Source organism: Chenopodium quinoa, unplaced genomic scaffold (assembly GCF_001683475.1).
Source record: "Chenopodium quinoa cultivar QQ74 unplaced genomic scaffold, ASM168347v1, whole genome shotgun sequence".
Lineage (NCBI taxonomy): Eukaryota > Viridiplantae > Streptophyta > Magnoliopsida > Caryophyllales > Amaranthaceae > Chenopodium > Chenopodium quinoa.
Window position 1 is genome coordinate 4,800,292 of NW_018744151.1, and position 26,370 is coordinate 4,826,661.

A 26,370-nucleotide genomic window follows, 5' to 3' on the forward strand; every position below is an offset into this window, starting at 1 on the left:
AAACGGTTAGAGGCAAGAAACGGTTTTTGTTTCTTTTGCCATTAAACAAACACATTGTAAGGGAAACGGTAATTGATTCCGCTTCCAACTCTACCAAAAACCCATACCAAACACCCCCTATGCTTGTTTCATTAACACCAAATATCATGAAAGTCCAATTTCTTATGAAGTAGAAAAGTATGTTATGTATATTTGTTTAATTTGGTTAGCAAAATAATGGGAAGAAACCGTACTTTATAGGAATACAAACTTCTCACAAACTATAGGGAGTTGTTTACTTACATCTCCTTAGATATAAGTATTTCTTAGGGAAAATTCTACTACCCGTAGTAAAGCAACCAATTTTAAATATTCTCTACATAACACTTTTGATCGGTGTGTAGCAAGGTTGTATTTGAGGTCTAAACTCACCCTGCTAAAGAAATAGATGAGAAGTAGATTCAAGACAGTAGACAAAGTCTAAATTTGTGTGTTCGTTAGTTAAATTAAGGCCAATTGACCAGATTGGTAAATAAAAAAGAACTCTAGCAACAATTTGGTAAAAAAACTTACTCCGGCGACAGTTTGGTAAAAAAAACTAACAATATGCGACAATTTGGTAAAAATAATAAACTCCGGCAACATTTAGACCAAAAAATCTATTTTTTTTCCGACAAACTCTTTAAAAATCCTATTTAATTTGTTTTTGTGTTCTTAAATTTATTTTTTCCATTTAAAATTTTGAATTTACAAGTCATCCCTTTTTATTTCCAACCACTTTTTAAAAAAAATTTCGTTAATAAGGGGTATGAAACTTGAGTGAAAATTGATACTTAACGTTTTTTTTTTCAAATTGTTATTTCCGTAAAAAAGGGTTGGTAAAATAACAAGAAAAACGAACTATATTAAGCATTCGTGAGTAATTTATCGGAAATTTTTGTATTTTTTGAGTTAATTGTCGACTGAGATTATTTTATTTACCAAATTGTCGCTTGAGGTTAGTTTTTTTTTACCAAATTGTCGCCGGAGTAAGTTTTTTTTACCAAATTGTCGCTAAGGGCCTTTTTTATTTACCAATCTGGACAATTGGCCGTTAAATTAAAGGCATGTTCTGATTTTACTGAAATGAGCTGAACTAAATTGAACTAAATTGTTTACTCCGTATAAGAGAAGGAAATTAGGAACTGAACTGAACTGAACTGATTGGAGCTGAACATAAGTGAAATTAAGCTGAAAAGAACAGATTTTTTTTTTTAAGTACGGAATACAATACCATATATATAGGACTTAAATACTTGTTTTTTTTTTTTGAAGGGAAAATACTTACTTGCTCTTCACTTCTCACCATGATAAAGTTGCTTATTTGGTATAAATATCAACTTACTTACTATCTCCAAAATTTCAATCCGATTAAAAAAATTCATTGCGATTAAACATTAAATTAAAAGACCAGCCAAGTGTCTTATAAAAAAAAAAAAAAAAAGACCAGCCAAGTGCTTAAGTTAAGACCATTAAATCCCGTATTATTGATATTGGCCAATTAATATAATTAGTATGGGTGCAACTTTGAATCGATCCTTTGTTTTCTTAATCTAATGATCTAGTCACATGATGATTTTCAGTCACATTTTTCTCCTTCATAAATTGAATTGTACTCTGTAACAAAATTTCTGGTATTTGTATATCACCTTATTCCTTTTTAGTCTCTCTTTTCCTCTCTTTGATGAACGTTAACCATATATTTTGGCTTTATTTGGTATTTTTATATTCTTTTATTTGTCTTTAGTATCTCCGTATATCATTTTTTGGGTGTTTGTTACTTTAGGATTAATAAGGCAATACAAAATTACCACCTATAAATCAATATGCTTATATAAATGGCCAAATGGGTATATGTAGTTGTAGTCCTAATGGCTACATATAAGCATTAAATACACTCGTGATAAAACACGCATAAATCAGTATAATCAGTGTTCATATTTTTATGATTTTCAAAATATATTTTTATGTAGCCCTAAAGAGTAAAGACTATTTATAGCATTTTCCTATATATTACAATAAGGGTCTGTTCTCACACATTTATTTTCAGTTCAGTTCAGCTGAGTTCAGTCAATGAGAACAGGCCCAAAGTTCAATTAGTTCTTGACTTCTTGTTTTATTCATCCTATTTTCACTTAGATCCCCTAAATTTATATATATAAAGGTTAATAGATTTGGAGAGTGAGGGATAACTTAATTAGTAGAGCTTCCCTCCGTGTTTTAGTTAAATTTTGTAAATATTGTAAATAGAATAGGACTAGCTAATCAGGTGATTGTAAATTTGTAATGCACCATACATGTAAAAAAAAGTCACTAAATTGAATTTACTAATAGCTTTAAGTCTAAAATATAAATAGTTTAATAGTCGTATTGTTTATTATATACACGAGTACAAACTATTCATTCAACACATCAAAACATACCATTCAAACACTAATCCATTTTTCACATTTAAGTTTCAATTGATAATACTTATGTTATTAGTTGATAAAAATTGTTAATTATTCCCTCCGTTTCACAATGATTTTCTTGTTTAAATGATTACGGACGTGTTCTAATTGACTGAAGTGAGCTGTACTGAACTGAACTAATTAAAACTGAACTGAACTTATTAGAGTTGAACTGAATTGAACTGAACTAATTAAAGCTGAACTGAATTGAACAGAACTTATTAGAGTTGAGCTGAACTGAACTGAATATTTTATAAGAGAAGAAAATTAGAAGCTGAACTGAACTGAACTGAATAGAACTGAACTGAACTGAACTTATTAAAGCTGAACTGAACTGATAATAATCGTACGAGAACAGATCCGTAGTCACATTTAAATGAAAGTATCTTTCTACCAATAATATCTTCACATTTTTTTTTGATAGATATTATAGAAAGTATGAATCTATATTTAATACTTCGTGTTATAACTACATATTCACACAGTTCATGTTTGAATTTTCAAAATTAAAACACATGTATGGCATTTCTAATAGTCTATCACCAATTAATACAAAATTTACTCTATCATACGAGTATTATACTTAGATTATTCGAACTTCTTAATATTGTTCTATAAATATAACGATCTTGCTAACGAGCGTCCCGGGGTGTTAGATAAGGATAAATTACATTGGTTGAAATGGTATTAAGTTGGGAATTCATGACAAAATCACGCGTCGTTCGGTGTAATTAATGTTAATTTTACTCTAATATTTGCACTTTAATTCTCTTATCTAACGCCCCGAGGGCGCTCATTAGCTTTACAATAGGAGTACTTTTTTTTTTTTTTTTGAAGAAAGACATACGATTACTTTTTATTGTTTTGAAGGACATATTACTATATTAGCATAACCTTAATTAAGAATTACATTTAATTAACATTCCATTTGTATTCAACTAACTTGACCAAAAATTGAAAAAAAACCATGCATGTATCATAATTACTCCCTAATTATGAACAAATGACTAGTTATGAAGAAAGAACAAATTATTCTTTTTCACATTTGAGTCAAAAGTAACAAGTATAGTATTGATCGATTTGTCATTCATTCAATTCAATGAACTTCTATTGATTTTGAAAACTCGAAAAGTCTTTCTTCTTTTACTCTTTTGAAGTAAGAGAATCTAATCCTACTCATCACACTTTACTTCTCTCCTTTTACCTCTTTTTTTCACCAAATTACGCAATTTCTACTCCTAGTTTCAAACATTAAAATTACAATTTTATTTATTTTTGTTTAAAATGAAAGGATTATAACTGTCATCTTTGAAGAATTTAATCTTTCCTCTCGAGTCAATCCAAAAGGCTTTCAACTCCCAACTTTTTATTTTTTTTTTAAGAAAAATTATATAAATAAAATAAAAACAAAATTAGTGTTATGTTTGCAAAATGCAATAACTATTCACACCCCCTATTTATTCCTGCAACAACCTCTTCCACTTCATTAGAATAATCCCACCCCTCAATCAATAACCTCTTCCTTCTGCAACCAAAACCAAACTTAGGAGAGAGAAAATTAATATACTTACAAACACAAAAATATAGATCCAAATATATCAACTAAAAAGGTACATATTTTCTTCAATTTTTTCTATTTTTATTTTTTTCAAAAAATGATGGGTTTCCTCTTCTCTTCCTATAACATTTTTTTTAATATATAGTTTGATTAATCTTGTATTTTATTTGCTTAATTATTAATCAATTTACAGGCGGTTCTTTGTCTAATTAATTTGTTGATGTATAATTGAAGGTACATACAAGGAGTACTATATAAAGGGTTGCTAAAAACCTAGCAACTACTTCAAGTGCAACTTCATCAACAACAACTATTTCAAGTTCTTTGTTGCTTTCTTTTATAATTTTCTTACAAAAAAAAAAAAAAAAAATCATCATAAAAAATGGCGTCGTCGAATCGACACTGGCCGAGCATGTTCAAGTCCAAGCCGTGCAATAATCAACCATGGTCACAACAACATGACTCCAATCATCACCAATCGTCTCTTCTCTCCAATTCATGTGGCCGTTCATCTTCGAGTAATTCCCCTTTCTCTTCCGGTATTATATTTTCTCCGTCTGTTTGAAATTAATAGTCACGTTGATAGTTTAATTTAATATGAATACGCGACAATTAAATTTGGACGATAGAAGTATTCATTATAACAAAAAAAAAATATATGTTGATTATATTTATCATTTCTCTAGGGTTTTATATGTGTAATTTTTTTTTTTTAATGAATTTTTATTTATTGATATAGGTTGTGAAGAGAGGAGTCCGGAGCCAAAGCCGAGGTGGAACCCGAAACCGGAACAAATTCGGATCCTAGAGGCGATATTCAACTCGGGTATGGTAAACCCGCCACGAGACGAGATTCGGAGGATCCGAGCACAACTCCAAGAGTATGGTCAAGTTGGTGACGCCAACGTGTTCTATTGGTTCCAAAACCGTAAGTCCCGAAGTAAGCATAAGCAACGCACACTCCAAGCTAAAACCACTGCCGCCACCGCTGCCGCAGCCACCAACAATAACGTCATTACTAGTATCCATCACCACCACAGCCCGCCGCAACCAATGCCAGCGTCCTCCTCCTCCTCCTCATCCGATAAGGCGTCACCTCGTAAGGTGCCGCCTTCTAGGTCAGGAGGAGGCTCATCATCTTATGGTGGTAATAGTAGTAGTAACAATAGCATTAACAACAACAACAATAATAATAGTAACAATACTAATAATGTTGTTGTTGATCAATTTGGAAATTCTCCTACTAGTGTTAACCAATGTAACCCTTATTTCCACCAACTTATTCCTCCTACTACTACTAATATTACTACTCATAAATTTGTCCCTCAAGATCCTTTGTTCTTTCCCTTGCACCAAAGTGGTGGTGGTAATAGTTTCAGTCAAGGGTTATGCTTTGGACCAACTCACCACCACGACGATGCATCGGCTACAATCAATGTCCCGGCTAGCTCCGATCAAGCCGTAGGCGGGTTCTCGTCTCTCTTGCTAGGTGATATGTTTGGTGGTGTTCATTCTAAGAGAGATCATGAAGTTGAGAAGCTTAAGTTTCAACAAGAGTTGAGTTTCTTGGTCACTAATCCTCCTAATACTTCTACTTGTGCTGTTACTTCCTCTTCTCCTGTTGTTCCTACCGCGATTTCGGGTAGTCTTGGTCAATTGCTAGGTAACGCTTAAATTTTTTTTAGATGCATTTTTTTCATGAATGTTGCTTTACTATACTTTGTTTTTTTCACATGATATTTGTTTAATTAGTTGAAGTTAACATAACTTGCACATTATTTGAATGCTTGACCTTAATTATAGTTTGTAACGATTATAGAGTACTAATCACTTAATTAATATGTTTCCTTTATTGTTTTGTATTTGGTCACATGATATGTGTCACTAATAATACTAATGTAGTGTTTTAATTTGTTTTATATTTGAAATTAGGATTGCTATGAAATATTATTAGTTGATTTTGAATATCCATGCAATAACTAATAATTTCTCTTTTTGCATAAAAAGAATCAACATTGCTTTTACTTGTATAAAAAGAACATATAACATCTTAATTCGTGTGTATAATAATTTCAGAAGACGGTTATAAAAGAACGAAGAGAGTAATTAATCTAACTAGAAACTAGGTAGGATAGAGTAATTTACATTGACCATAAAACTATTGACCCTATTATTAGAAAGATTTGACAGGTAAATGAAAAGCTAGGAAATTTATTAGTTAGACTTATCATTTCATAATTATATGTATCCAATAAATTTTGGTAGACAACTACAAGAATATTGAATGTGATACGACATGATTGATGTAATGTAACATAACATAACATATAAGTTGAACTGAAAATTATGTAACACACCTATAAAAACTAAGGACAGATTTGTCATAGTAACTTCAAATAGGGGCTAAATTTGTCTTTTCCCAACAGAAAATCAGCAGACTGAACACCCTCTTCCTAACTCCGGACGTGTGCATGGCCAGTTTTTATGATTGACTGTTTTTTATTGATTTGTTTGCTTAATTTTTTCAATGGAAAATTGTTTGTGTGTTTGTAGGTGTAGGTGAGTCTGCTGGACTTTCAGGGAAATCAACGGTGTTTATTAACGGGATGGAATTCGAGCTTCCGGTCGGACCGTTTAATGTTAAGGAGGAGTTTGGGGAGGATGCTGTGCTGGTTCATTCTGGTTCCGGACACCCGGTTATGACTAATGAATGGGGTGTTACGGTTCATCCACTTCAACATGGTGCGTCTTACTACCTTGTTGGTAGTGTTACCGCCTCTCCGTTGCTTCATAAGCTCGATTCTACCCCGGATCTTCTTGCTCCGGGGTTTCCTTACCAGGTATTAATGAAACCATAATGTTATGTGCTTAAACTTGCATTTTTAGTTATTCTTAACTTTTGTTAATATGAAAAGTGAAGTGACAACTTTTTTTACAGTCTTAAATTCATAAGGAGTAGGTTTACTTATGATCTAAGGGATTATGTAATGATGAAAACTATGGAACACATATCATTCAATTCATTTTTTAACCACATGGACAAAATAAATGTGATTTATGAAACGTCTTAAATTAGTAAGGAGTTTTCTTTTAATGGAAGGGTATATATAATGGAACACATAACGATCACCACATTTTTTTACCATGTGGAAAAATTTAATGCTGTTTATAACACGTCTAAATTTGGTAAGGAGTTTACTTATAATCAAAGAGATACTCTATTGTTTTAAACATTGGAACAAATCGTTCAATTCTTTTTCCCATTTGGGAAGGTTATATGTTGTTTATATTTAGATAGATGATCATAGTTTCTCCAATGTTATCGAATCAAAATAATTCTAATTTTCATGTGTAACTATAATAATCAAAGTTTATTTTTAATAGTAATTGAATTTAAAATACTTTAATTTGCTTGAAACATTAACTATATAGGAACATCTTAAATTCTTAACTAGTTAACTTCTTATGGTATAAAAGACTAACTTTTATTTATTTTTAATAAAGTGAAAAAGAACAATCTTGATTAGCAATAAATTTATTCAATCATTTAGGCAAAAAAAACTTACATCAAAGGTTCAAAATTCTTTGGTACGTTGAATGAATAAACAGTGCATGTAAACTTGAAGTCAAATTTGTCAGGTTTTGATTGCTTTCTATTTTTGTATACATTATGTTATTTCATCCCATAGTTTCCAGCTTGCAATTCAATCATATATTTGGGTATATTAATTAGTTTTGATTAAGTAAAATGCTTATTATTGTTGCCATCTTCATTTGCAGTGGAATACAATGAATTGGACATAGCTAGCTAGCTAAGTACTCCGTAGCTATGATGCGCCATTTATTTGAGAACAATGTTTTTCTTCTCATCTTGTGCAGATCTAGAGGAGCTTTCCGACGCCGGCAACGAATGAGGATCAATACTAGAAAGATGGAAAGAAGTTCACCCCCTTCTGAACTAGTATTATTAGACTATTATAGATTTAATTTAGTTTTACAAGTTTCTTATTATAGCTAGTTTATGTAATTTGAGATAATTATGTATGGTTCAATGAACTTTTTTCCCCTTGTGAGCTAGACAGCTAGTACATATAATCTTGGTTAATAAAGTGATTACTACACTTTCTTGCTCTAAATTGAGATTAACAAGTTGATTACTTATACGTTTTTACTTTGGTTCCTATTTAATTTTACGTTATTAGTTGAAACAACATTACAAATTAACAAGTAGCAAATGTTCATATATTGTTTTGTTTAGATTTAACTGTCACGTTACAAATTGAAATTACACTATCAATACGACAACAGATGTTGGGATCGAGTGTGTTATGTGATGAACTCATGAGTGATGTGTGTGAAACGTCAAACATTCAATTCCAACAGACTTGGGTGATATCACTATCTTGATGCATGCCAGTATTTTAGGGCAACTTAGACGTTTCCTTGCTTTTTTGGTACGTTTTCACTTCTTTTTGTGGGGAGGGTTGTTTTATGTTTGGGCATTTATTTTTATTTTTATTTATATTTATTTTATTTTTTTTTTCTTTTTTTACACTAATTAGCTTAGGTCATCTATATTGTTTTGGACTTGTGGTGTAGAGAAAAGGGTGGACATCCGATCACCGGTCTACTTCCTATCCATCCCATATTTTCACAGAAATCTTACTCTATGGAAGTTAATTAATTATTTAAATAATTTCAATAGAATAAATTATCTAGTTTACCTCATTGCTTAGCAAAAACTTTGTTTAGAATTGGCCAATAAAAGTTTAAACTTGAAAGTTACAATAAGTTTTGTTATTAGAAGATATATTTTGTATTTAATTGTATAATTCTATTTAATTCTATTTAGTTGTAATCAATTGAATGTTGTGCTCGTTTACTTGTACATAATATATATTATTGTGGACGATAGTTGTTGTGTAAAGATCACATTTATCTATCAAGTACCTAGTGTAAAGATGGTATGATGAACTTATAGGAATAGATTCGCACTCTCCATTTTCCAATGTATTGGGGATACCTAATATAGTGATTGCCGATTGACTTTATACATCTCTTATATGGACTAAATTTCCTTCTTTATTCCTTTGGACTTAGAACTTGATTGAAATTTCCTTCTTTTTTTTTTTACTACTTTTTTCTTTTTTTTGTTGCGACAGTTTGACTTTTACATTATTCATGTCTTTCATTTGGCTAGCTTTGATAATTTATAGCTATGAAAAAACCGGTTGGACATATTCATTAGTGAAGGACCAGGCCCATGCCAGCACATGGCACTGATAGAAATCTATCGTCTCGATTTATACTAATTTAATATCAAATGTTAATAATTTTTACATATTGGTAATTAAAGATATTAACGATTGATATCATGCATCGAAAAGCTTGAATAGAGGAGTGTTGCAGCTATAAGGAAACATAGGAAATATAAAAGATAATTTAATATAAACTTAAAAGTTTGGGATGGAGGGGGATGGTGAGTTTGGCCTATCTTCATTTTAATTACCAAATCCGTGATATTTGTTATTGCTGACATAATTAATTTGTAGAAGAATGTAAAATGATGTTGTTCTTGGGATTAAATCTAGCTAACTTATATTGAATTATTAGTAGTAGTTGTTAGTACGACTAAATCCAACTAATAACCATACAAAGGTTATATGTTCAAGTTAAAGTCTATTTTGAAGTCATTTTCACAAAAATATACCTCGAACAGTTATTTGAGAAATGAAATGCCAATAAACTTTTGGAGTATTTCTTGAATGTAAAGTCAATCAAATTACTACTCAGGTTATAAAACAAACTTGTAAGTATTATAGTTCACTATTGAAACACATGGTGTGTCAACTCAGGTTATAGCACTTATAAGTGGTATTGCTTATCTATTGGAGATGCCCTAATAGCTAATTAATCATCATTATTATACTGATAGTTTTTGCTTGACATATTCTAAAGATCTCATAAATTGTATTTTATTTATTTATAGTATAGTACCAACTACGAAGTATAAGGTTAGTTATAGTTGAAGTTTGGAATAAGTGGTTGTGTATATAAATATATTTAGGATTGTATTATTTAATTTGTGTGTTATGTTTAGTATTTGAAATCTTTTTGAAAGAGAAACTAAAAATGACTGTCAAAACATAAAAACAAAAAGGAATGGAAGAATTACGTACGTAGCATATTTTTGCCACAGCTTGGTAAACTTCTTAAATATAGCAAGTAATTAAAACTCAATATTGTTGGGAGCAAATTCTATAAACCTACAAATTAGGAAAAGATTATTAAATGATCAATTATAGAATACAAAATATGACTTCACTTATACATAATAAGAAAATAAGTTGAAAAAGCAAAATATGCATAGTCAAAGATATCAAACGGAATCATAGCTCATCAATCAAGGATTTGATTGGTCCAATCAAGAAATCAACAATTAATTAAAGATCTTATGCAATCAATCAAGAGTATAGAATGAACCAATCAAAGCTAAATAAAAAAACGAATCACGTTGATTGGCGAAATATTATTCGCGCAGTGGTCTTAACTAAGTACGGACAGTACAAACTTAACTGCACCATTCTGAGTAGTCGACCACCTTTTTGAGCCTTTCTAAGAAATGAAGTTAGCTTGCCTTCAAAGCTCAGATCATTTGATGACGTGTAATGAATGCTTGGGCAACAAGCAGAATAACGTCCCATAAATGAAGAAGCGAATTAAGGAAATATCAATCAACTAAGGGTCAGTTCTGATTTGCTAAACTGAGCTGAACTGAACTAAAATGAACTGAGCTGAACTGAATTGTTTAAGAGAGAAGAAAATTAGGAACTGAACTGAACTAAAATTAAGCTAAAGAGAACAGGTAATCAATATTTTCTAACAGATAAAAAGGTCAATTAGTATTGTCAAAAACTCAAAACAACAAAGATTAATTACGCCTTTATAAGATTTTACAGGTTGTTATAAATAGGTTGCTCTTTGTAATAGAATTCATTCATACATGTGTTGTAAAAAAAAAAAAGAATTCATTCATACATGGTCTAATACAATTTACAACACTTTTATGTTAAAATATCTCATATAATTATGCCTTGCTCAAAAATATTCCGGCCTTACTCAAAAATGTCTCTTCTACGTTGGTCTTCATTCTTTGATTTATAATTATTATTATAGTTCTATTATTTATCGCTTTTAACTTGAGATTGTGTTTATTTTCTTTTAACAGATGTGATTACTAAAACCCCGTAAAACCTTTAACAAATTCCTAGCAAACTTTTTCTAAGATTTGTCCCAAAAAAGTATTATAAATGTGGTTAAAGCTTATCCTAAACATCTTAGCTTCATGTACATGATTTGAATATTATCATCTCCATATGAGATATGACCATATTATGCAATTATAAGGGGTGGTTTGGTTGACAAAGTAAAATAGGGGAAATGAAAATTCAAGGAATTTTATAATTTGGAGCGTTGTTTGGTTGACATAAAAAAATAAAAATGGGAAAAATTGAAAAAATATATGGGAATTTCCACTTCCTACAAAATTTAGAAAGTGAATTACCTATTCCTCTTGGTGATTCAAAGTTCACCAGAATTCCAACTTTCCATTTGCACAACCAAACAATTTAAAGAAATTCCTAAGAATTTTATTTGAAAATAATTTCCCATAAAATACAACTTCCTATAGGAATTTATTTCCCGTGTCAACCAAACGAAACCTAAAATTGAATATGCTTATTCTTGGTGGAAAGAATAGTGGTACGAGAGGAGTGTTGATTGAGGGGACGTAGTGGTGGAGGCATGAACATAAATGATGTTTGTGAAACGTGACGGTTCATGCAAAACAGTAACTAAACGTGACAAAGAGTGAAGCAATTTGGTTTTAATATTTTGACTTAACTCTTTGCAGTGCTATCTCATTTCGATAGATCTCCCATCACTCAACACCCTACCCATCTATCTGTCTCCCTAAGCTTAGCTTCTAATATAACTTCCATCAATCATACCTTTATTTTTCTACTTCCCTTTTTTGAACCCGCTATTTTAATAGATGACTATTGTTGACTCACTTGGTTGTGTCGAGCTTGTGTGCCTTGAATTTTACTAGGTTAACTTGGTCATAGCCGAACTCATACTTAGTATGTGTCGTGTCAACCACACGGCATTATGTTGTGTTGCATTGTACTTATGTGCCTAAATTTGATTAACTAATTTTTAATGTACTTTGTTGTGTTGTATAATTCTGGCCGTGAGCTATTAAAATAAGCTCAAGATAAAAATTAAAAAAAAAAAATGTTATGATATACAGTACATATTGTTTTCTCTTGCTGTACAATTTATTTTCGCATTGTGTTATGTTATGCTATGCTATGGGCCGGTATGGCCCAATGTCACCTTTAGCTATTTGTATTCATCCTCGTTAGGCCTTTGGCTCTGTTCTTTTGAGTTGTTCAATCTGCTCTGGTTTGCTGACTCAATTTGCTCCGCTCAACTTGCCCAAAAACTCAAAATAACTGGGCCTTATTCGGATTGAGTTCATATGACTCAAGTATTTCATATTTATGTTTAATAAAAAAAGAAGCGTTAAGTGTCCAAACCAATGATCGGAATTAGATGAAGAGATCCGATAAACACGGGTACATATTCGAGATAGTAGTGCTATTACAATAAATGAAAAGAGTTTGATAGACGTAGGTTTAACTTGGACCGTTTGGTAGCTATAAATGCAATCTAAAAAGACTAGAGACATATACTGTTGTTAGAAGTAAGCACGTAAAACATACATTGCATCACTCAACCACAGATCGAATCTAACATCTAATATCTAACATCTAATCAAAATAGCTGATCGATGGATCTCTAGTCATATCAAAAGGAACAAGAAGCTGACAAAATGGAGGGATATTAGTTGCTTTGGTCGAAATTTTTTTAACCAAACTGGAGTTGAAAATAGCTGCAGATGTTACACTATTTCTCAAAGATTTACCGATTTTGCTCAGTCTCTTGTAAACTTCTCATTCGTGTGTATTATGCATCAAAGCTCATCAGAACTTGGGTACTAGTATACTGTACTAGTACATATACAATGTATTGAGAGACATATCAATATTATTTTAGTATACGAGACGTTAGAGTATTAAAGTTGTTGAGCCCAGGAACAATCAACATGTGAGCATTCTCTTGTCCCACAATAAAACACTAAAAGGGGAGTGTAGTGGTAATGGAATTCCACATTGAAAGAAGAGTTACCACCATAATATAAGGTTAACGGGCTACTCCCCTCATTACCATATGGTTTTGAGGTGGAATCTCCTTGGTTTTGTAAAGTGGTAGACTTGCACTCTCCCGTGACTGGTGCGGCCCAGACCTGTTTTTAACAAAAGTAAATATAAATGTGTAAGTTACCCAATTAGGCAATTACCCATAGCTGCAAAGGTGTCAAATCTTATTACAAATAACGACCAGACACAATTTTTATCCGAAATCGATTTAAAATTTAATTTACAACACTAATAATTTAGCATCAGAATAAACCTAATCTGACTAGATCTGACCCGATCAAATTGACATCTATATATGTTGCATATGCGTAATTTAAAACTAAGAAAAAATTGCTACACCAAGGGCCTGTTCCGATTAACTGAATTGAACTGAACTGAACTGAACTTATTAATTAGTGATTTTTAACCACGGATTAGTGAGTTTTGATTATTTATTGATTATTTATTACTATACATATGTGTATATACAAATGTACATATTATTATTAATATTATTATTAATTATTGATGATTATTATTATTATTATTATTTATTGATTATTATTATTATTATTATTATTATTTATTGATGATTATTATTATTATTTATTGATTATTATTATTAGTATTATTATTTCAATTATTATTGTTATTATTATTATTATTATTATTTATGATTATTATTATTATTATTATTATTATTATTATTATTATTTATTACTTATTGATTATTATTATTATTATTATTATTATTATTATTGTTAATATTATTATTATTATTATTATTATTGTTGTTGTTGTTGTTGTTGTTGTTGTTGTCGTTGTATTAAGAGCTTAAAAGAATGAAATTTGGCTTTATATCATTAGCAATATCATTAGACGTAAATTAAAAGTTGAACTGAACTGAACTGAATTTCAACGGAAGAGAACAGGCCCCAAGTCACACCCTTAAGTGTTACGAAGTACTACCTCCGTTTCTTTTTAGTTGATACATATTCTTTTTTAGGAAGTTTTTTAGTTGATACGTTTTCTTTTAGGGTAGATTTTTTACCTTCCATTTACAAGCTGCTCCACTTGCTTTTTCATTCTCTCTCCTCTTCTTAATATATATGTCTTAATCAAACACGTCAACTAAATAGAAACGGAGGAAGTATAAGGTATCGACGGTAGTATTCAATATCATACCTAGATTAAGTTCTTAAATCACGCCGCTAGTTTCTTACAATTACATATTTTTTTTAAATTTTTTTGCATGTTTTTATTAATTACAGGCCATGCATATTTCTAGTTTAATAATTTATTCGTCTTTCAATAATAGCATCAAGTTTACTTGTTCCTCAAAAGTGTGAAAATACATTATTTTGATGATTAATATATTTACTCTTTATTGTAAGAAAAAAAAACCGCACAACCCCAAAAAGGCTACCCCTCCTCGAAAATGCCACCCTCACCCCAAAAACCCGACCCTGAAAACGCAGTCCCTCCCGAAGATGCCACCCCACCCCGAAAACCTCATCCCTGAAGTAGAGCAAAGTCGCTCATGACGGGGGCGTGTGTCGGACGGAGAGCTGGGAAAGGGGTGGATATTCTGACGATGCGACGCAGGGGTAGGGAAGGGGTTGGCCGGCACTACTATAAAAAACCCCTAATAAGTCAGACTTTTAGAGTCACCTGTACATACGGTGCGACTTATAAACCTAACGAGTCGCCTCATACTTATTAGGTGACTTGTTAAGTTGGGGTTAAAATCAACAAAGCACCTAACGAGTCGCCTAATATCTATGAGGCGACTTGATAGGCTACCAAGTCGCCCCATTTGTGCATGCGACTCTATAACCCGGCTTATTTGGTGGTTTAAATTAAGTGTTTTCCGATGGATTTTCATGTCCGTCGGAACCGTTCCGTCGGAATTAGACCTTTTTCTTGTAGTGACGTAAGGTGCGACTCAAAAACCTGTGGAGTCGCCTTATACATAGTAGGAGACTTAATAGGTGAGTTTTGATAGCTATAACTCTCACCTAATGAGTCGCTTAATATGTATAAGGCGACTTAATAGTTTAATGAGTCACACCTTATATACAGGTGACTTTGAAAATCTATTTTAAGCCACCGAATAAGTCAGATTATAGAGTCATATGCATATATGATGCAACTTGTAAACCTACCAACTCACCTAATGTATATTTGGTGAATCGTTAGGTGTTTTGTTGATTTTAACTCCAACTTAGCAAGTCGCCTAATTAGTATGAGGCGATATATCTACAAGTCGCACCTTATATACTGGCGACTCAAAAAGTTCGACTTGTTAAGTGCTTTATTATATGACCACTACCTAATAAGTTACCTAATATGTAAGACACGACTCGATAGGTTCTTACAATATATTAAAAATAGTTACAATATCGTATCTACATATAATGTAACTTTGGCACAATGGCAAGAACTTCAACCTTCCAAGCAAAGAACCAGAGATTAAGCATGCTAAGTAGAATCGGCACCCAGCTTCACCATTCTCCAAGGCGACCCACCCCTTCCTTTCCCCCTTACCCTATGCCCACGGCCATTGCCGCTGCCCGAGCTCTAGTGCTCCTTGCAAAAGCACCAAGCAGCTTTTAAATATACCATCGCAGCAGCCACGCACAAGCACACTAAGTATCATCATCGCAGCTTAGCAACCCTTACACCAGCATCTGCGGATAACATTGTAGCTCAAGGGATTGGGTCATGGTGGTGAAAGAAGGGGATGGGTTTGAAAGGGTTAGGGTTTCGTTGGGACGTTTGGTGGTCGCGCGGTGGGTAAAGGGGAAGGTCGGGGTAAGGGCAAAATGGAGGGGAAAGGTCAGCTAGGCTCCGGAGACCGCCGGCGTTGCCGATCGTTGGCAGGGGTGGCGGCAGGGAAGGTGGTATGGCTGGTGGGGGGAGGGGTTTTATGTGATAAAATTGGAGGGAAAAGGGGTGTAATTAGAAGAAAAGAGGAGCACGTGCTAGTCACGTGGGAGTCAACGCCTGAATCCGGTGGTCAATGGCCTGAAAGTGGGGGTTGGTCTTCCTTTACAAAAAAAAAATAAAATAAAATTAAGTGGTCTGACTTTGCAAAAAAAAAATTTATAAGGTTGTCCCAAACAAAAATTGCTTTATAAAAGGTTGTCCCTGACAAATTTTCCTAGAAAGAAATATTAATTTTTTATGTGTCGCCTCTTTCAACACAAGCGACACCATAGATTAACCTATTGAGTCGCCTCTTTAACCACAAGTGACACAATAGCTTAACCTATAGAGTTGCCTAACAACTAATAGGCAACTTATATAAAAGCTATCGAGTCTCCTCCGAGGTGACTCCTAAAGTTGGAAGCTATCGTGTCGGTGGTTATAGAGTCGCCTTTGAGGCGACTCGTTAGGTCATTTACAGGTGACTCAATAGGGGTTTTTTTGTAATAGTGCGAGCATGGGGCAAGCTCCAGCATAGGGAAGGGGCCGGTATAAGTTGGGTAAGAGTGAAGAAAAAGGGAAAGTTTTTTTTTTTTAATAATTAATTTATTGATTTTTTGACAATTACATATTATTATTTTTTATTTTTGAATTTTACATGATACTATTTTTTTAAATATCAAAACAATATAATGGAATGAGAAATTGAGTGAGAAATAAAAAAAAAGGAGGAAAAAAGAGTGGGAGGTTAGTTAGTAGGCCCCACATAAATGTAACATTTGAATTGAGAGCCAAGTAGGTGAGAAATTTCGTTGTTTTAAAAAATATAGTAGGTAGTAAAATTCAAAAAAAAAAAAATAAATAAATAAAAAATAAAAAATTATAGGTGATTATTGCTAAATAGCAACAATTGTAGGTAGTAATCATCAAAATTTCTTTAATTTTTGTTTAATTATTTTTGTTTTTTAAATTAGTTTTAAAAAGGACTAATAAAAAAATGTGACGTGTTGCAAGTCGCCTTTTAAAGCCGGTTACCAAGTTAGCAAATTAGTGAAGGACCATTCTAAGCAGATGGGGGGCCAAAGGTTGAAATGTTTCCAAATTACTTAAAAGTGGGATTGTTTTGAACAGTAGAGGCAAATTTGAGATTATTCTTTTTAATGTTCCTTTTTAAAGTAATAGAGTAATATAAATGTGGTGAAAATCTATAAATAAATAAATAAATAATTTTTTTTAATTTTTTTTTTAAAAACAATCTGATGCATCATAAGTAAATAGATTAATGATGCTAAATTTACGCTATTGATCTGATCATGAATCCATGCTAATGCAATTTGAAATAGATTAATAATGCTAATTTTTTTATTTGTTTACACTATTGTGAAGCATTTATTGAGAGGAGGCGAGGAGCTATTAATGGTTATAAGCGATTTAGCGTACCTAACAAATTGACATGATCTCACTTTTTGATAATAAGTGCATCATGAATTCATCAATAAGTAGGTTGTGTTGTGGATTTAAAATTGTTACATACTGTATGTATAGTCTAACACGTACATTATCGTTGGAGTTATCCACTTCTCAAACCACATATGTATTTAACATTATGTACTTTGTATAATTTTACTACTTTACTAGTATCATTTTCTTATCATCAACTAGATAATGTCCGAATTATGCTCGGATTTATAATTAATACATATAATAAATCAAAATTGAGAAATTTACTCAATAAAAATTGATATTTAATTGCTAACTGGCTTAGGTTCTAATACAAAATCTTTTATGAAAAAAATACTCCGTAATAAGGAGAAATGGAATTTAGGAAAAAAAAAATCTACAATGAATTCAATTGTTGATATCTAGTAGATTAATAAATACACAAATAATTAATATTTAATTTCATAGGATATGATGTTGCCATAAATAATTTTGGGAAAGTATTAAGTAGACAAGGTAGCTTAAAAATAATTATAAGAAAAAGGCAAAAGCTAATGAGCGACCCCGGGGCGTTAGATAAGAGAACTAAAGTGCAAATATTAGAGTAAAATTAACATTAATTACACCGAACGACGCGTGATTTTATCATGAATTCCTAAGTTAATACCATTTAAGCCAATATAATTTATCCTTATCTAACGCCCCGGGGCGCTCGTTAGCAAGATCGTAAAAAAAAAGTGGTTGTAATATGCATGTTTTTTTTTTTTTTTTTTTGAATAGAGATGCATGTATGTATTTCGTAGAGTATAGAATGGAGTAGATTTTAGTTTTGATTTGTATCAATTGTGAATTAAGAGTTGGATTTTTTTATTCCAAGTTTTTGTACATTTATATGGGGTGATTTTAATTTTTTTTTTTTTTTTTTTTTTGTATAAATAGATTAATTAATTATGAATTGTGTAGAGAAAGAAAAAAAACTCACAAATTTTAAGGAGTAAAAGTAGGATAATGTTTGATTAAAACAATTGAAAAAAAAAACCCTAAAGCATTTAGGATGTATTATGTAAATTTCATTCAATTATGGGTATAGTTGTGATAGTTTAATACCCACCAGTGACAATTTGAGGGAGAGGATTCCCTTAATTATCTTTCTTCATATATACTTTATGCAAAATAATCCGGACTAGCTAGGTTGACCTATGAGAGGTTTCGGCTTGGTAAGATAGCCTTTCATCTTATCTACTCATACGAAAAAAAACCTTGGACATTGTATTAAATGTTGACAACTAACATGCATGCATGGTATGGTATTCTGAAGTGTGACCCAAAGACAAGCTACAAGTAGGGGTTGTTGTTTTGAAATTGTCTTTGTATGTGTTCTTCTTGGTGTATAGTTTATGTCTATTATTATGGCATACAAAATAAATAAGTTTAGTATGCCATTTAAATTTTTACATGATGTTTTTCCAGTTCGTTGTCACTTTTGTTAGAGATATTGATAGATTGCTTTGCATTTTGCATGTAAATTATCATTGAACCTCTTTGGTTTCCATAGTGAAAGATTGCCAATTAAATCTTCAATTCTCCAACTATTAAAACATTTTCTATGTTTAAATCCATTCATTTTTCTCTTTGATTATTTTGTTGTTCTATATCGGTTGTTTTATTATTTTTTGCAAAATTGTATAGTATATCATCTATTGTTCTCTACATCAAGCTTCAAGCTAGGTTAGTTTTCGAGGATAAACATGTATTCTTATTTTAATAAATCTATCATAATCTCATATTTTCAAACTGTGTTGGTAGCTAAGTATTGTTAATTTTAAGTAAATTTAGTGTTGTAGAATTCTATTTGGATCCTCGCACTTCTATAAATATTAAAGAGATCAAAATTTGAATTTGTATAAACCGGCGACCTAGTTTCAATTGTAATTGTATATACGCTTAATATGCTATAATTGAGAAATTCTCAATGAAGATTATTTTGATACAAACTAACAAAGCAAAAAACACATCTACTTATATAAGAATAATAATTTCTCTATTAATTAATGTCATCACTTAAAGACTAAATTGCTAAGAGCCATGTTTATAAAGTAAAAAAAAAAAAAAAAAAATTAAAAAAAGTGATGAATATTAAGGCATTTAATTTTACTAGCAAAAATAATATTGCTTGTTTACAATGTTCTTGAGACGAACAATAATAAGAGCATTAAAAATAAAAGCAATAATGCTTAGTATCAAAGGAACGTGCATGCTTTGAACCTCCGGCCTACATGCTTCTTCTTCATTTTAGGTGGCCTCAATGCTACCTTTATTGCTGAATCAAACACTGTTTTCACATTCTGAAATATTATTAAAACCCAATTAAACATATTAGGAGTTTATAATCAATCATTTATTTAATTTTTAGGGTATTTAGACAAGATTCTTAAGCAAGAGTAATGATTTCTTAATTAAAATTCTTTCATTACTACCAAATGTTCTCATTTTTGCTAAATCATCAAATGAGAGGCTCTCTTTTAACAACTCACTTTTTTTTTCCTCTCTCTCTCTCTCTAACCTCTAATAGTGCACTTCCATTCGAGACAATATAACCAATTACTTCTCATAATAGTTTTTTGATAGCTACTCTACTGAATAGTACAAAAGTCATAATATTGCATCTATTTAATAATGAAAATATATATACTCCTTTCGTTTCAGATAAGTTGAATCATATTCTTTATAAAGCCATGTTGAATATTAAACTATACTTTCATATGAGAAATAGACTATTTTTTTTATTGAATTATTTTATAATTTTTAAGAAAGATTTATTTATATATTTTCTTAATAATTACTTTTATTTTTTATTTTTTTATAAAAAATCATTAAATTATTTCGCTCATTGTATAAAAGCTGTGACCTAACTTCTAGTAACTTCAGTAAAAAAAATACACTACTCCGGAGTATTACAAAGTACCATTTACTCGATATTTGACTAATTCGAAACAGAGAAAGTACCTTGAAATTGTAATTAATTTTATATTCTCTTTCAAGTTGTTGGTAAAAGTCACTTGATTGACTTAATTTCTAGAGTAGCACATGCTACACAGGCCCACATTTGATCAAGTCCATTTATCAAATCTCAAATTGGGCCTTAGGTTGTATTGATCAAGTCCTTATTTACGAGTATTTTTAGTCCTAAGATCGCCAAACCAAATAATAGAGGCCAAAGGATTACTTTTTTTTTTTTTTTTTTTTTCCAGGTTTTTATAGGTGGTACCCCTGAGTTATTGGATTTTCTACATTGTACCCTTTAAAATTCAAAGTTCTACAAGGTGCCCTTGAGTTTTTGGATTTTTCTACATAGTACCCTTGAGTTGTAAAATAAATAACTCGAACTTAATTTGACTCAAATTGACACCATCTAAATGATCTATTTACCACTTGTGTACTTATATTCGATGGAGGAACCACCGATTTTCATTATTTGCTATTTAATGGAAGTTTTGTGTGATTGTTTGAGATGGAAGATAAGAAATTTTCTTGCTCCTACTTAACTAAAAGAGCTTGTTTTAGAGTTGTTAGTCCTTTTTTTGCAATAAACATGCTAGTTTTGTCTTTGAAGGTGCTAAATAAGTCGTTTGGATGGTGTTGGCTTGAGTCAAATTAATTTAGAGTAATTTATTTTACAACTCAAGGGTACCATATAGAAAAGTCCAAAAACTTAAGGGTACAATGTAAAACAAATTAATAACTCAAGGTTACCTTGTAGAAATTTGAATTTGAGAGGGTACAAGATAGAAAACTCAAAAACTCAAGGGTTCCAGGTAGAAAAACCCTTTTTTTTCTTCTCAATTTCTCATGTCCATACTTTTTCTATTTTGGGTGCCAACCTATACTTCAAGATGTCAAATTTAAAATAAAACCTTGTATTACAAGCTTACATTAATACAGTTAGCACATAAGCTATTTGGATCGACTAAATCAAGCTCTAATCATGATTTAGAAATGAGTATTTCGATTTCAGATCAGTTATAGGTCAATATGATTCATGACAACTTCAAATAAATTTGAAAAATGTCCGAATTTAACATGGTTGGATAATTGGATACTGAGTACATGTTAACTTTGTTACTCATATTATAGTAAGTACCTGTTGAGTCTTGGCACTGCATTCGATGTAAACAACGGCCCCAATCATCTTCTTTAGCTCCTCACCCTGCTGGACCGCGTTAAAACTTGTTAAATACTCCTCTGTTTTTTTATACTTGCCACACACCTTTTATTATGCTTACCGATGAGGTGATTAAACTTGATAAACGAATGAATTAGATTATAAAATTTAAACTGTAGCAACTTATCCCTTTCTTCTTATAGGTGGTAAAATTTTGTAAAATTAATTTATTCGCTTATCCATTCTAATATCTTCCTTAACATGCGTGCTAAAGGAGTGTGTTGCAACTAAATAAAAAGGGAGAAAGTAGAAGTTAAAATAATTAAAGATTATATAGGATAAGTAAGTAATGATAATTGGAACCCCAGGCCCAAAAAGATTTGACCTTCCCCCTTTGCCTAAATAAATAAATATAATACAACTAGTGATAATTGTTTATCAAACATTGGTTTTGTACAAGTAATGATAATTGGAGTAACTTGTACTACAATTAAAAAACCAACTTGCCTGAGCAGTAGTAATAGCTGCTGTCCCTGGATGATCCTTTAAGAATTGCTGGTCCTCTCTCAAATCTATATATCATTATTATTGTATTCAACAACATTATTATAGCTTACTTAAGCTATAAATTAACAAAAGCTTATAATCTAATTTAAAGGTTGTTGTGTTTAACTTACCCAATTTGGCTCCAACTAGCACAATTGGCACATTTGGGGCGTAGTGTTTCAGCTCTGGGATCCACTGTTCATGGTTTGCATGGATGATTAAAGTAATAATTATACAGATTTTCAAATGGAAAATTATACTAATGATTATCACTTAAAAATAAAATTTCTTAGAAAATACAATACAACAAGTTGTTACCTGCCATTATTTATAGCAACACAAAATACCAAAAAATAAAAAGGTAAAGACTGAACTGATTTGACTTGAAATTGATCTTAGATCAAATACTGTTTAAAATATGCGTCCTTGGACTATACAATGTACGTATTAGTTATTAAACATGCATAATGTGAGTTTTATAATCGTATATATGATATTTCATTGATCTTTCCAATATGAATTGAATTATAAGAAGGCTTTGTTTACCTTGGCTCATTTAGAGTCAATATGTCACATTAAATAACATGGAATAAAAATAGTAATAGCATAAATAGTTGTGTAATTGCTTATTAATTTGGTTATTTTATTTACCCGACTTTCACTTATATTAATGCATTCAAATGTATTTTAACTATACACGATTTTTTTTAAAGGTTGTTTAAACTAATGTTAGATGCCAATTAGTTCCTAACTTGTGCATTCATTTTTTTTTTTTAAAAATTCCAAACTTGTGCATTCATGAATCATGATATATAACCCCTTTTCTAAATATTGTTTTTAGTAAATTAATCTTACTCCATATTTAAATCCATCAAATTTTATTTGAGTTTATTTTCATGAATTTAGAGAAAATGAAAGAAAAAAAAATGTAAAAAATGAAGCAGTTAATTAATTTGCTAATTACTCCATCAAAATTACGCGGCTAATACATATGATAGAAAATTGATTGAGATAGAGAATTGCAAAAGCTTGAAATGTACCTTCTTATAGATATTTTCATAACTAGCCTTACTGATCAGTGAAAAAGCCAAGAGAAACACATCAGCTCCTCTGTAACTTAGAGGCCTTAATCTGTTATAATCTTCTTGTCCTATTATTTCATAACCCAATTTTATGATTTTAGCAAATATACTTAATTATTATTCATCATATAAAAAATATGAAGAAATGGACTAACCAGCAGTATCCCAAAGGCCAAGGTTCACAGTGTTACCATCCACCACCACATTTGCGCTAAAGTTGTCAAAAACTGTTGGCACATAATCCTGGAAAAAGAACAAGTATGAAGAATATGAAATCGAAAATCTTTATATGATCGATTTTTAAATGCATGCAACGAAAGCTCATTAGAATGTCTCTAACGAAATAGCTGCTTGTTTGGTTGATCATAAAATTAAAATTACTATTTTTAAAGCAAAAAGTAGTCTTTACAACACCCGATCCTCCCATTAAGTTAGTTATAAAGACTAACTAGGCGTAAAACAGGATATAAATAAATTTCGACAAAAATAACAAACGTACCGTAGGGAAAGTGTTGCTAGTATAGGAAATAAGCATGCATGTTTTTCCCACAGCTCCATCTCCAACAGTAACACACTTGATAAATCTAGCAGTACTCATATTAATTACCTTGTAATTAATTTCTTTGGGTAAATCTATATTGAAAGAACAAATCAATGTAACCTAAGCTACTAAAAAACTAAACTTCCTAAGAGTAAGACCTTGTATATATTCCAACCCATTTCAAAAAAAGAGAATCCTAGGAAAAATGTAACAAAAATTATAAGATATATTTTTATTTAATTAAGAATCATATTATAACTTGATATATAATAACATGTTTATAAAAAGAAGTGTTGGTGGAGTTTGATGGTTCTAACAACTTAAACAACCACCACTATATAGGATTATAGGTAGATTTATTTTTTTAAAAAATTATAATATAAAGTTTTGTTTCTAATTGATGATTATAACACCAATGACTTTGCTTTCCTTTAAATGCAAGGCTTGATAGTTGCTAGTACTATCCAATAAAAACTAAAGTAGGTCTTTTTTTGGTGGTTAAAGTGATTGAAAGGTAGAAAAAATGATGATAAAAAGGAAATGGTGGTTGTTTAGCGAAGCAACATCTTTTGACAATTACTAGAGTTTATATAACTAGATTTAAACGGACTTTATACATTGATAATTCCTCGGAATTGGTTAGTTTTGGAAATTTTTATTGTCTTGATTTTATGACTATATAATGAGGTTCTTGTGAGATCATATGGAGATAATTGGTTTTATGACTATATAAATAAATTTTCCATTCTTATTTCTTATTTGAGGTTTTATAAACCAAAAGTTACTCAAATATGTTACTCCGTATAACTTACTGATAAATTTAGAAACAATATGAAATGGGCCTGGGCAACTCGAACAAGGAGGAGGAGAGTTTGGTCCACAAACAAGGCTTAAGAGATTCTTTTTTGATATTAATATTTGATATTAATCCACCAAGCAATTATCATTTATCATCTATTAGTCCACAAACTAGTCGCACATAAAACGGCAAAACGTGCTATGTGACTAATGTTTGATATTAATCCACCAAGCAATTATCATCTATTGATCTTTATTTCTTTTTTTTTTCTTCTTCTTCTTCTTCTGCTTATACAAATCACAAATGATAGTGATGTATATTGACTTTATGCCTAGGACACCATTGCAAAACTTAAAGATTTAAAGAAGGTGATAGTATCTTGTGAAAAAAAAAGTTGATAGTAAATAGTTGAATTGTTAAGTTTAAGGCACACATCATATGTCATAAATACAACTCAATTGTAGATAATTTAAAACCAAATTAACGAGTTAAATTTGAAATAGATTTCATGAACATACTCATTGTCCACTTTTAAATTTCACGTCTTTTAAAAATTGCTTGTATGACTTTTTCTTTTTCTTTTTCTTTTTTTTTTTTAAATAAATTTAAATTATGCCTACAAAACAATACGCAATATTTATGGGCTTTTTAATAGCAGGTATATTACTATTTACTAATGAATGCCCCCGGGACATTTGATAACAATTAAAAATATTTCCAAAAATGATACTCGCTCGCCTTATTTTTAGTGTCCTATTAGGGGGTGTACGTGGATTTTTCGGCAAAAGAGTAAAATAATACTTCCTCTATCTTTTTATAGTTGCAACATTTCTCTTATCACGCTTGTCGATCCATGATTTTAATCGTTAAAATCTTTAATTACCAATATTTGAATATTATAAACATTTGACATTAAAATAGTAAAAATTGAGACAAATCTAACAAGATCTCACATGATTATTATTTTACTTAAATATAAATTATCAAAGCTAGTCAAAGTACTATATAACTGGGTATAGTTAAGAATAAAATTTTGGAAAATTTGTCAAAAATAACACCACCTTTGGGCGGTCTTCCCATAATAGCACCACCTTTTGATTATTCCAGAATAACAACACCTTTCACATGTATTTGCCAAAAATGAAACAAGAAACCGGTTACTTGTTTTTCAGGTAATTTTGGGACACACGTGTTCTAATTTGATTGGTTAATTTATTATTTTTAATTTTGAAAAAACTTTAAAAAAAAAATTAAACCCCTCTTTCCCACTTTCCATGCCCCTTTACCCACTCCCCTTTCACCGGCATCCACCACCCCCACCAAGACCAATCACCTGAAACCAGAAAAAATTTAAAACCCCCCTTTCACCGAGAACCACAACCTTGATTTCGGGCTCCTCCCTTCCCCGTTCCCGATTTCAGCCCCCACCTCTCCTCCCCGTAGAAGATTCAATCCCCCTCCCTTCATCATCCCCAATTTTATTCCTTTTCCCTTTACACAACCAACATTTTCGATTGGTTATGATTTCGGGGGAAGGAGATAGGTAGTAGGGGCCGGAAATTGGGAAGGGAAAGGGAGGGCGT

At 31.1% G+C, this 26,370-nt stretch overlaps 2 protein-coding genes across 5 annotated transcripts; one reads left to right on the plus strand and one right to left on the minus strand.

Moving 5' to 3' along the window:
* The first annotated feature begins 3,633 nt into the window (after nucleotides 1-3,633).
* LOC110693705 (WUSCHEL-related homeobox 9-like) lies at nucleotides 3,634-8,151 on the plus strand. Of its 3 annotated transcripts, none has more exons than XM_021870872.1 (5): nucleotides 3,634-4,078; nucleotides 4,261-4,565; nucleotides 4,766-5,689; nucleotides 6,580-6,866; nucleotides 7,807-8,151. In XM_021870872.1, the coding sequence occupies exons 2-5, from the start codon at nucleotides 4,409-4,411 to the stop codon at nucleotides 7,828-7,830; spliced, it is 1,392 nt and encodes a 463-aa protein (XP_021726564.1). In that variant the 5' UTR covers nucleotides 3,634-4,078; nucleotides 4,261-4,408; the 3' UTR covers nucleotides 7,831-8,151. The 3 variants fall into 3 exon arrangements, with proteins under 3 accessions (XP_021726564.1, XP_021726565.1, XP_021726566.1); XM_021870873.1 differs by having other exon boundaries at nucleotides 7,906-8,151; XM_021870874.1 differs by having other exon boundaries at nucleotides 4,261-4,544.
* An 11,525-nt stretch (nucleotides 8,152-19,676) lies between these two features.
* On the minus strand, nucleotides 19,677-24,304 carry LOC110693707 (rac-like GTP-binding protein ARAC2). 2 transcript variants are annotated; one of them, XM_021870879.1, is made up of 7 exons: nucleotides 23,947-24,304; nucleotides 23,603-23,690; nucleotides 23,406-23,515; nucleotides 22,497-22,560; nucleotides 22,327-22,391; nucleotides 21,799-21,864; nucleotides 19,677-19,989 (listed from the first exon to the last, which is right to left on the minus strand). In XM_021870879.1, the coding sequence occupies exons 1-7, from the start codon at nucleotides 24,043-24,045 to the stop codon at nucleotides 19,972-19,974; spliced, it is 510 nt and encodes a 169-aa protein (XP_021726571.1). In that variant the 5' UTR covers nucleotides 24,046-24,304; the 3' UTR covers nucleotides 19,677-19,971. The 2 variants fall into 2 exon arrangements, with proteins under 2 accessions (XP_021726571.1, XP_021726570.1); XM_021870878.1 differs by having other exon boundaries at nucleotides 19,680-20,002; nucleotides 23,947-24,303.
* Nucleotides 24,305-26,370: the final 2,066 nt, after the last annotated feature.

Bases quoted from the DNA above. Each gene is read 5' to 3' on its own strand.
- LOC110693705 (XM_021870872.1), top strand. From the start codon at position 4,409: ATGGCGTCGTCGAATCGACACTGGCCGAGCATGTTCAAGTCCAAGCCG. The intron at 5,690-6,579 runs GTAACGCTTAAA...GTGTGTTTGTAG, and splicing joins TAGTCTTGGTCAATTGCTAG to GTGTAGGTGAGTCTGCTGGA. The intron at 6,867-7,806 runs GTATTAATGAAA...CTTCATTTGCAG, and splicing joins CTCCGGGGTTTCCTTACCAG to TGGAATACAATGAATTGGAC.
- LOC110693707 (XM_021870878.1), bottom strand. From the start codon at position 24,045: ATGAGTACTGCTAGATTTATCAAGTGTGTTACTGTTGGAGATGGAGCT. The intron at 23,691-23,946 runs GTACGTTTGTTA...TTCTTTTTCCAG, and splicing joins CTAGCAACACTTTCCCTACG to GATTATGTGCCAACAGTTTT. The intron at 22,561-23,405 runs GTACATTTCAAG...AACCATGAACAG, and splicing joins ATGAAAATATCTATAAGAAG to TGGATCCCAGAGCTGAAACA.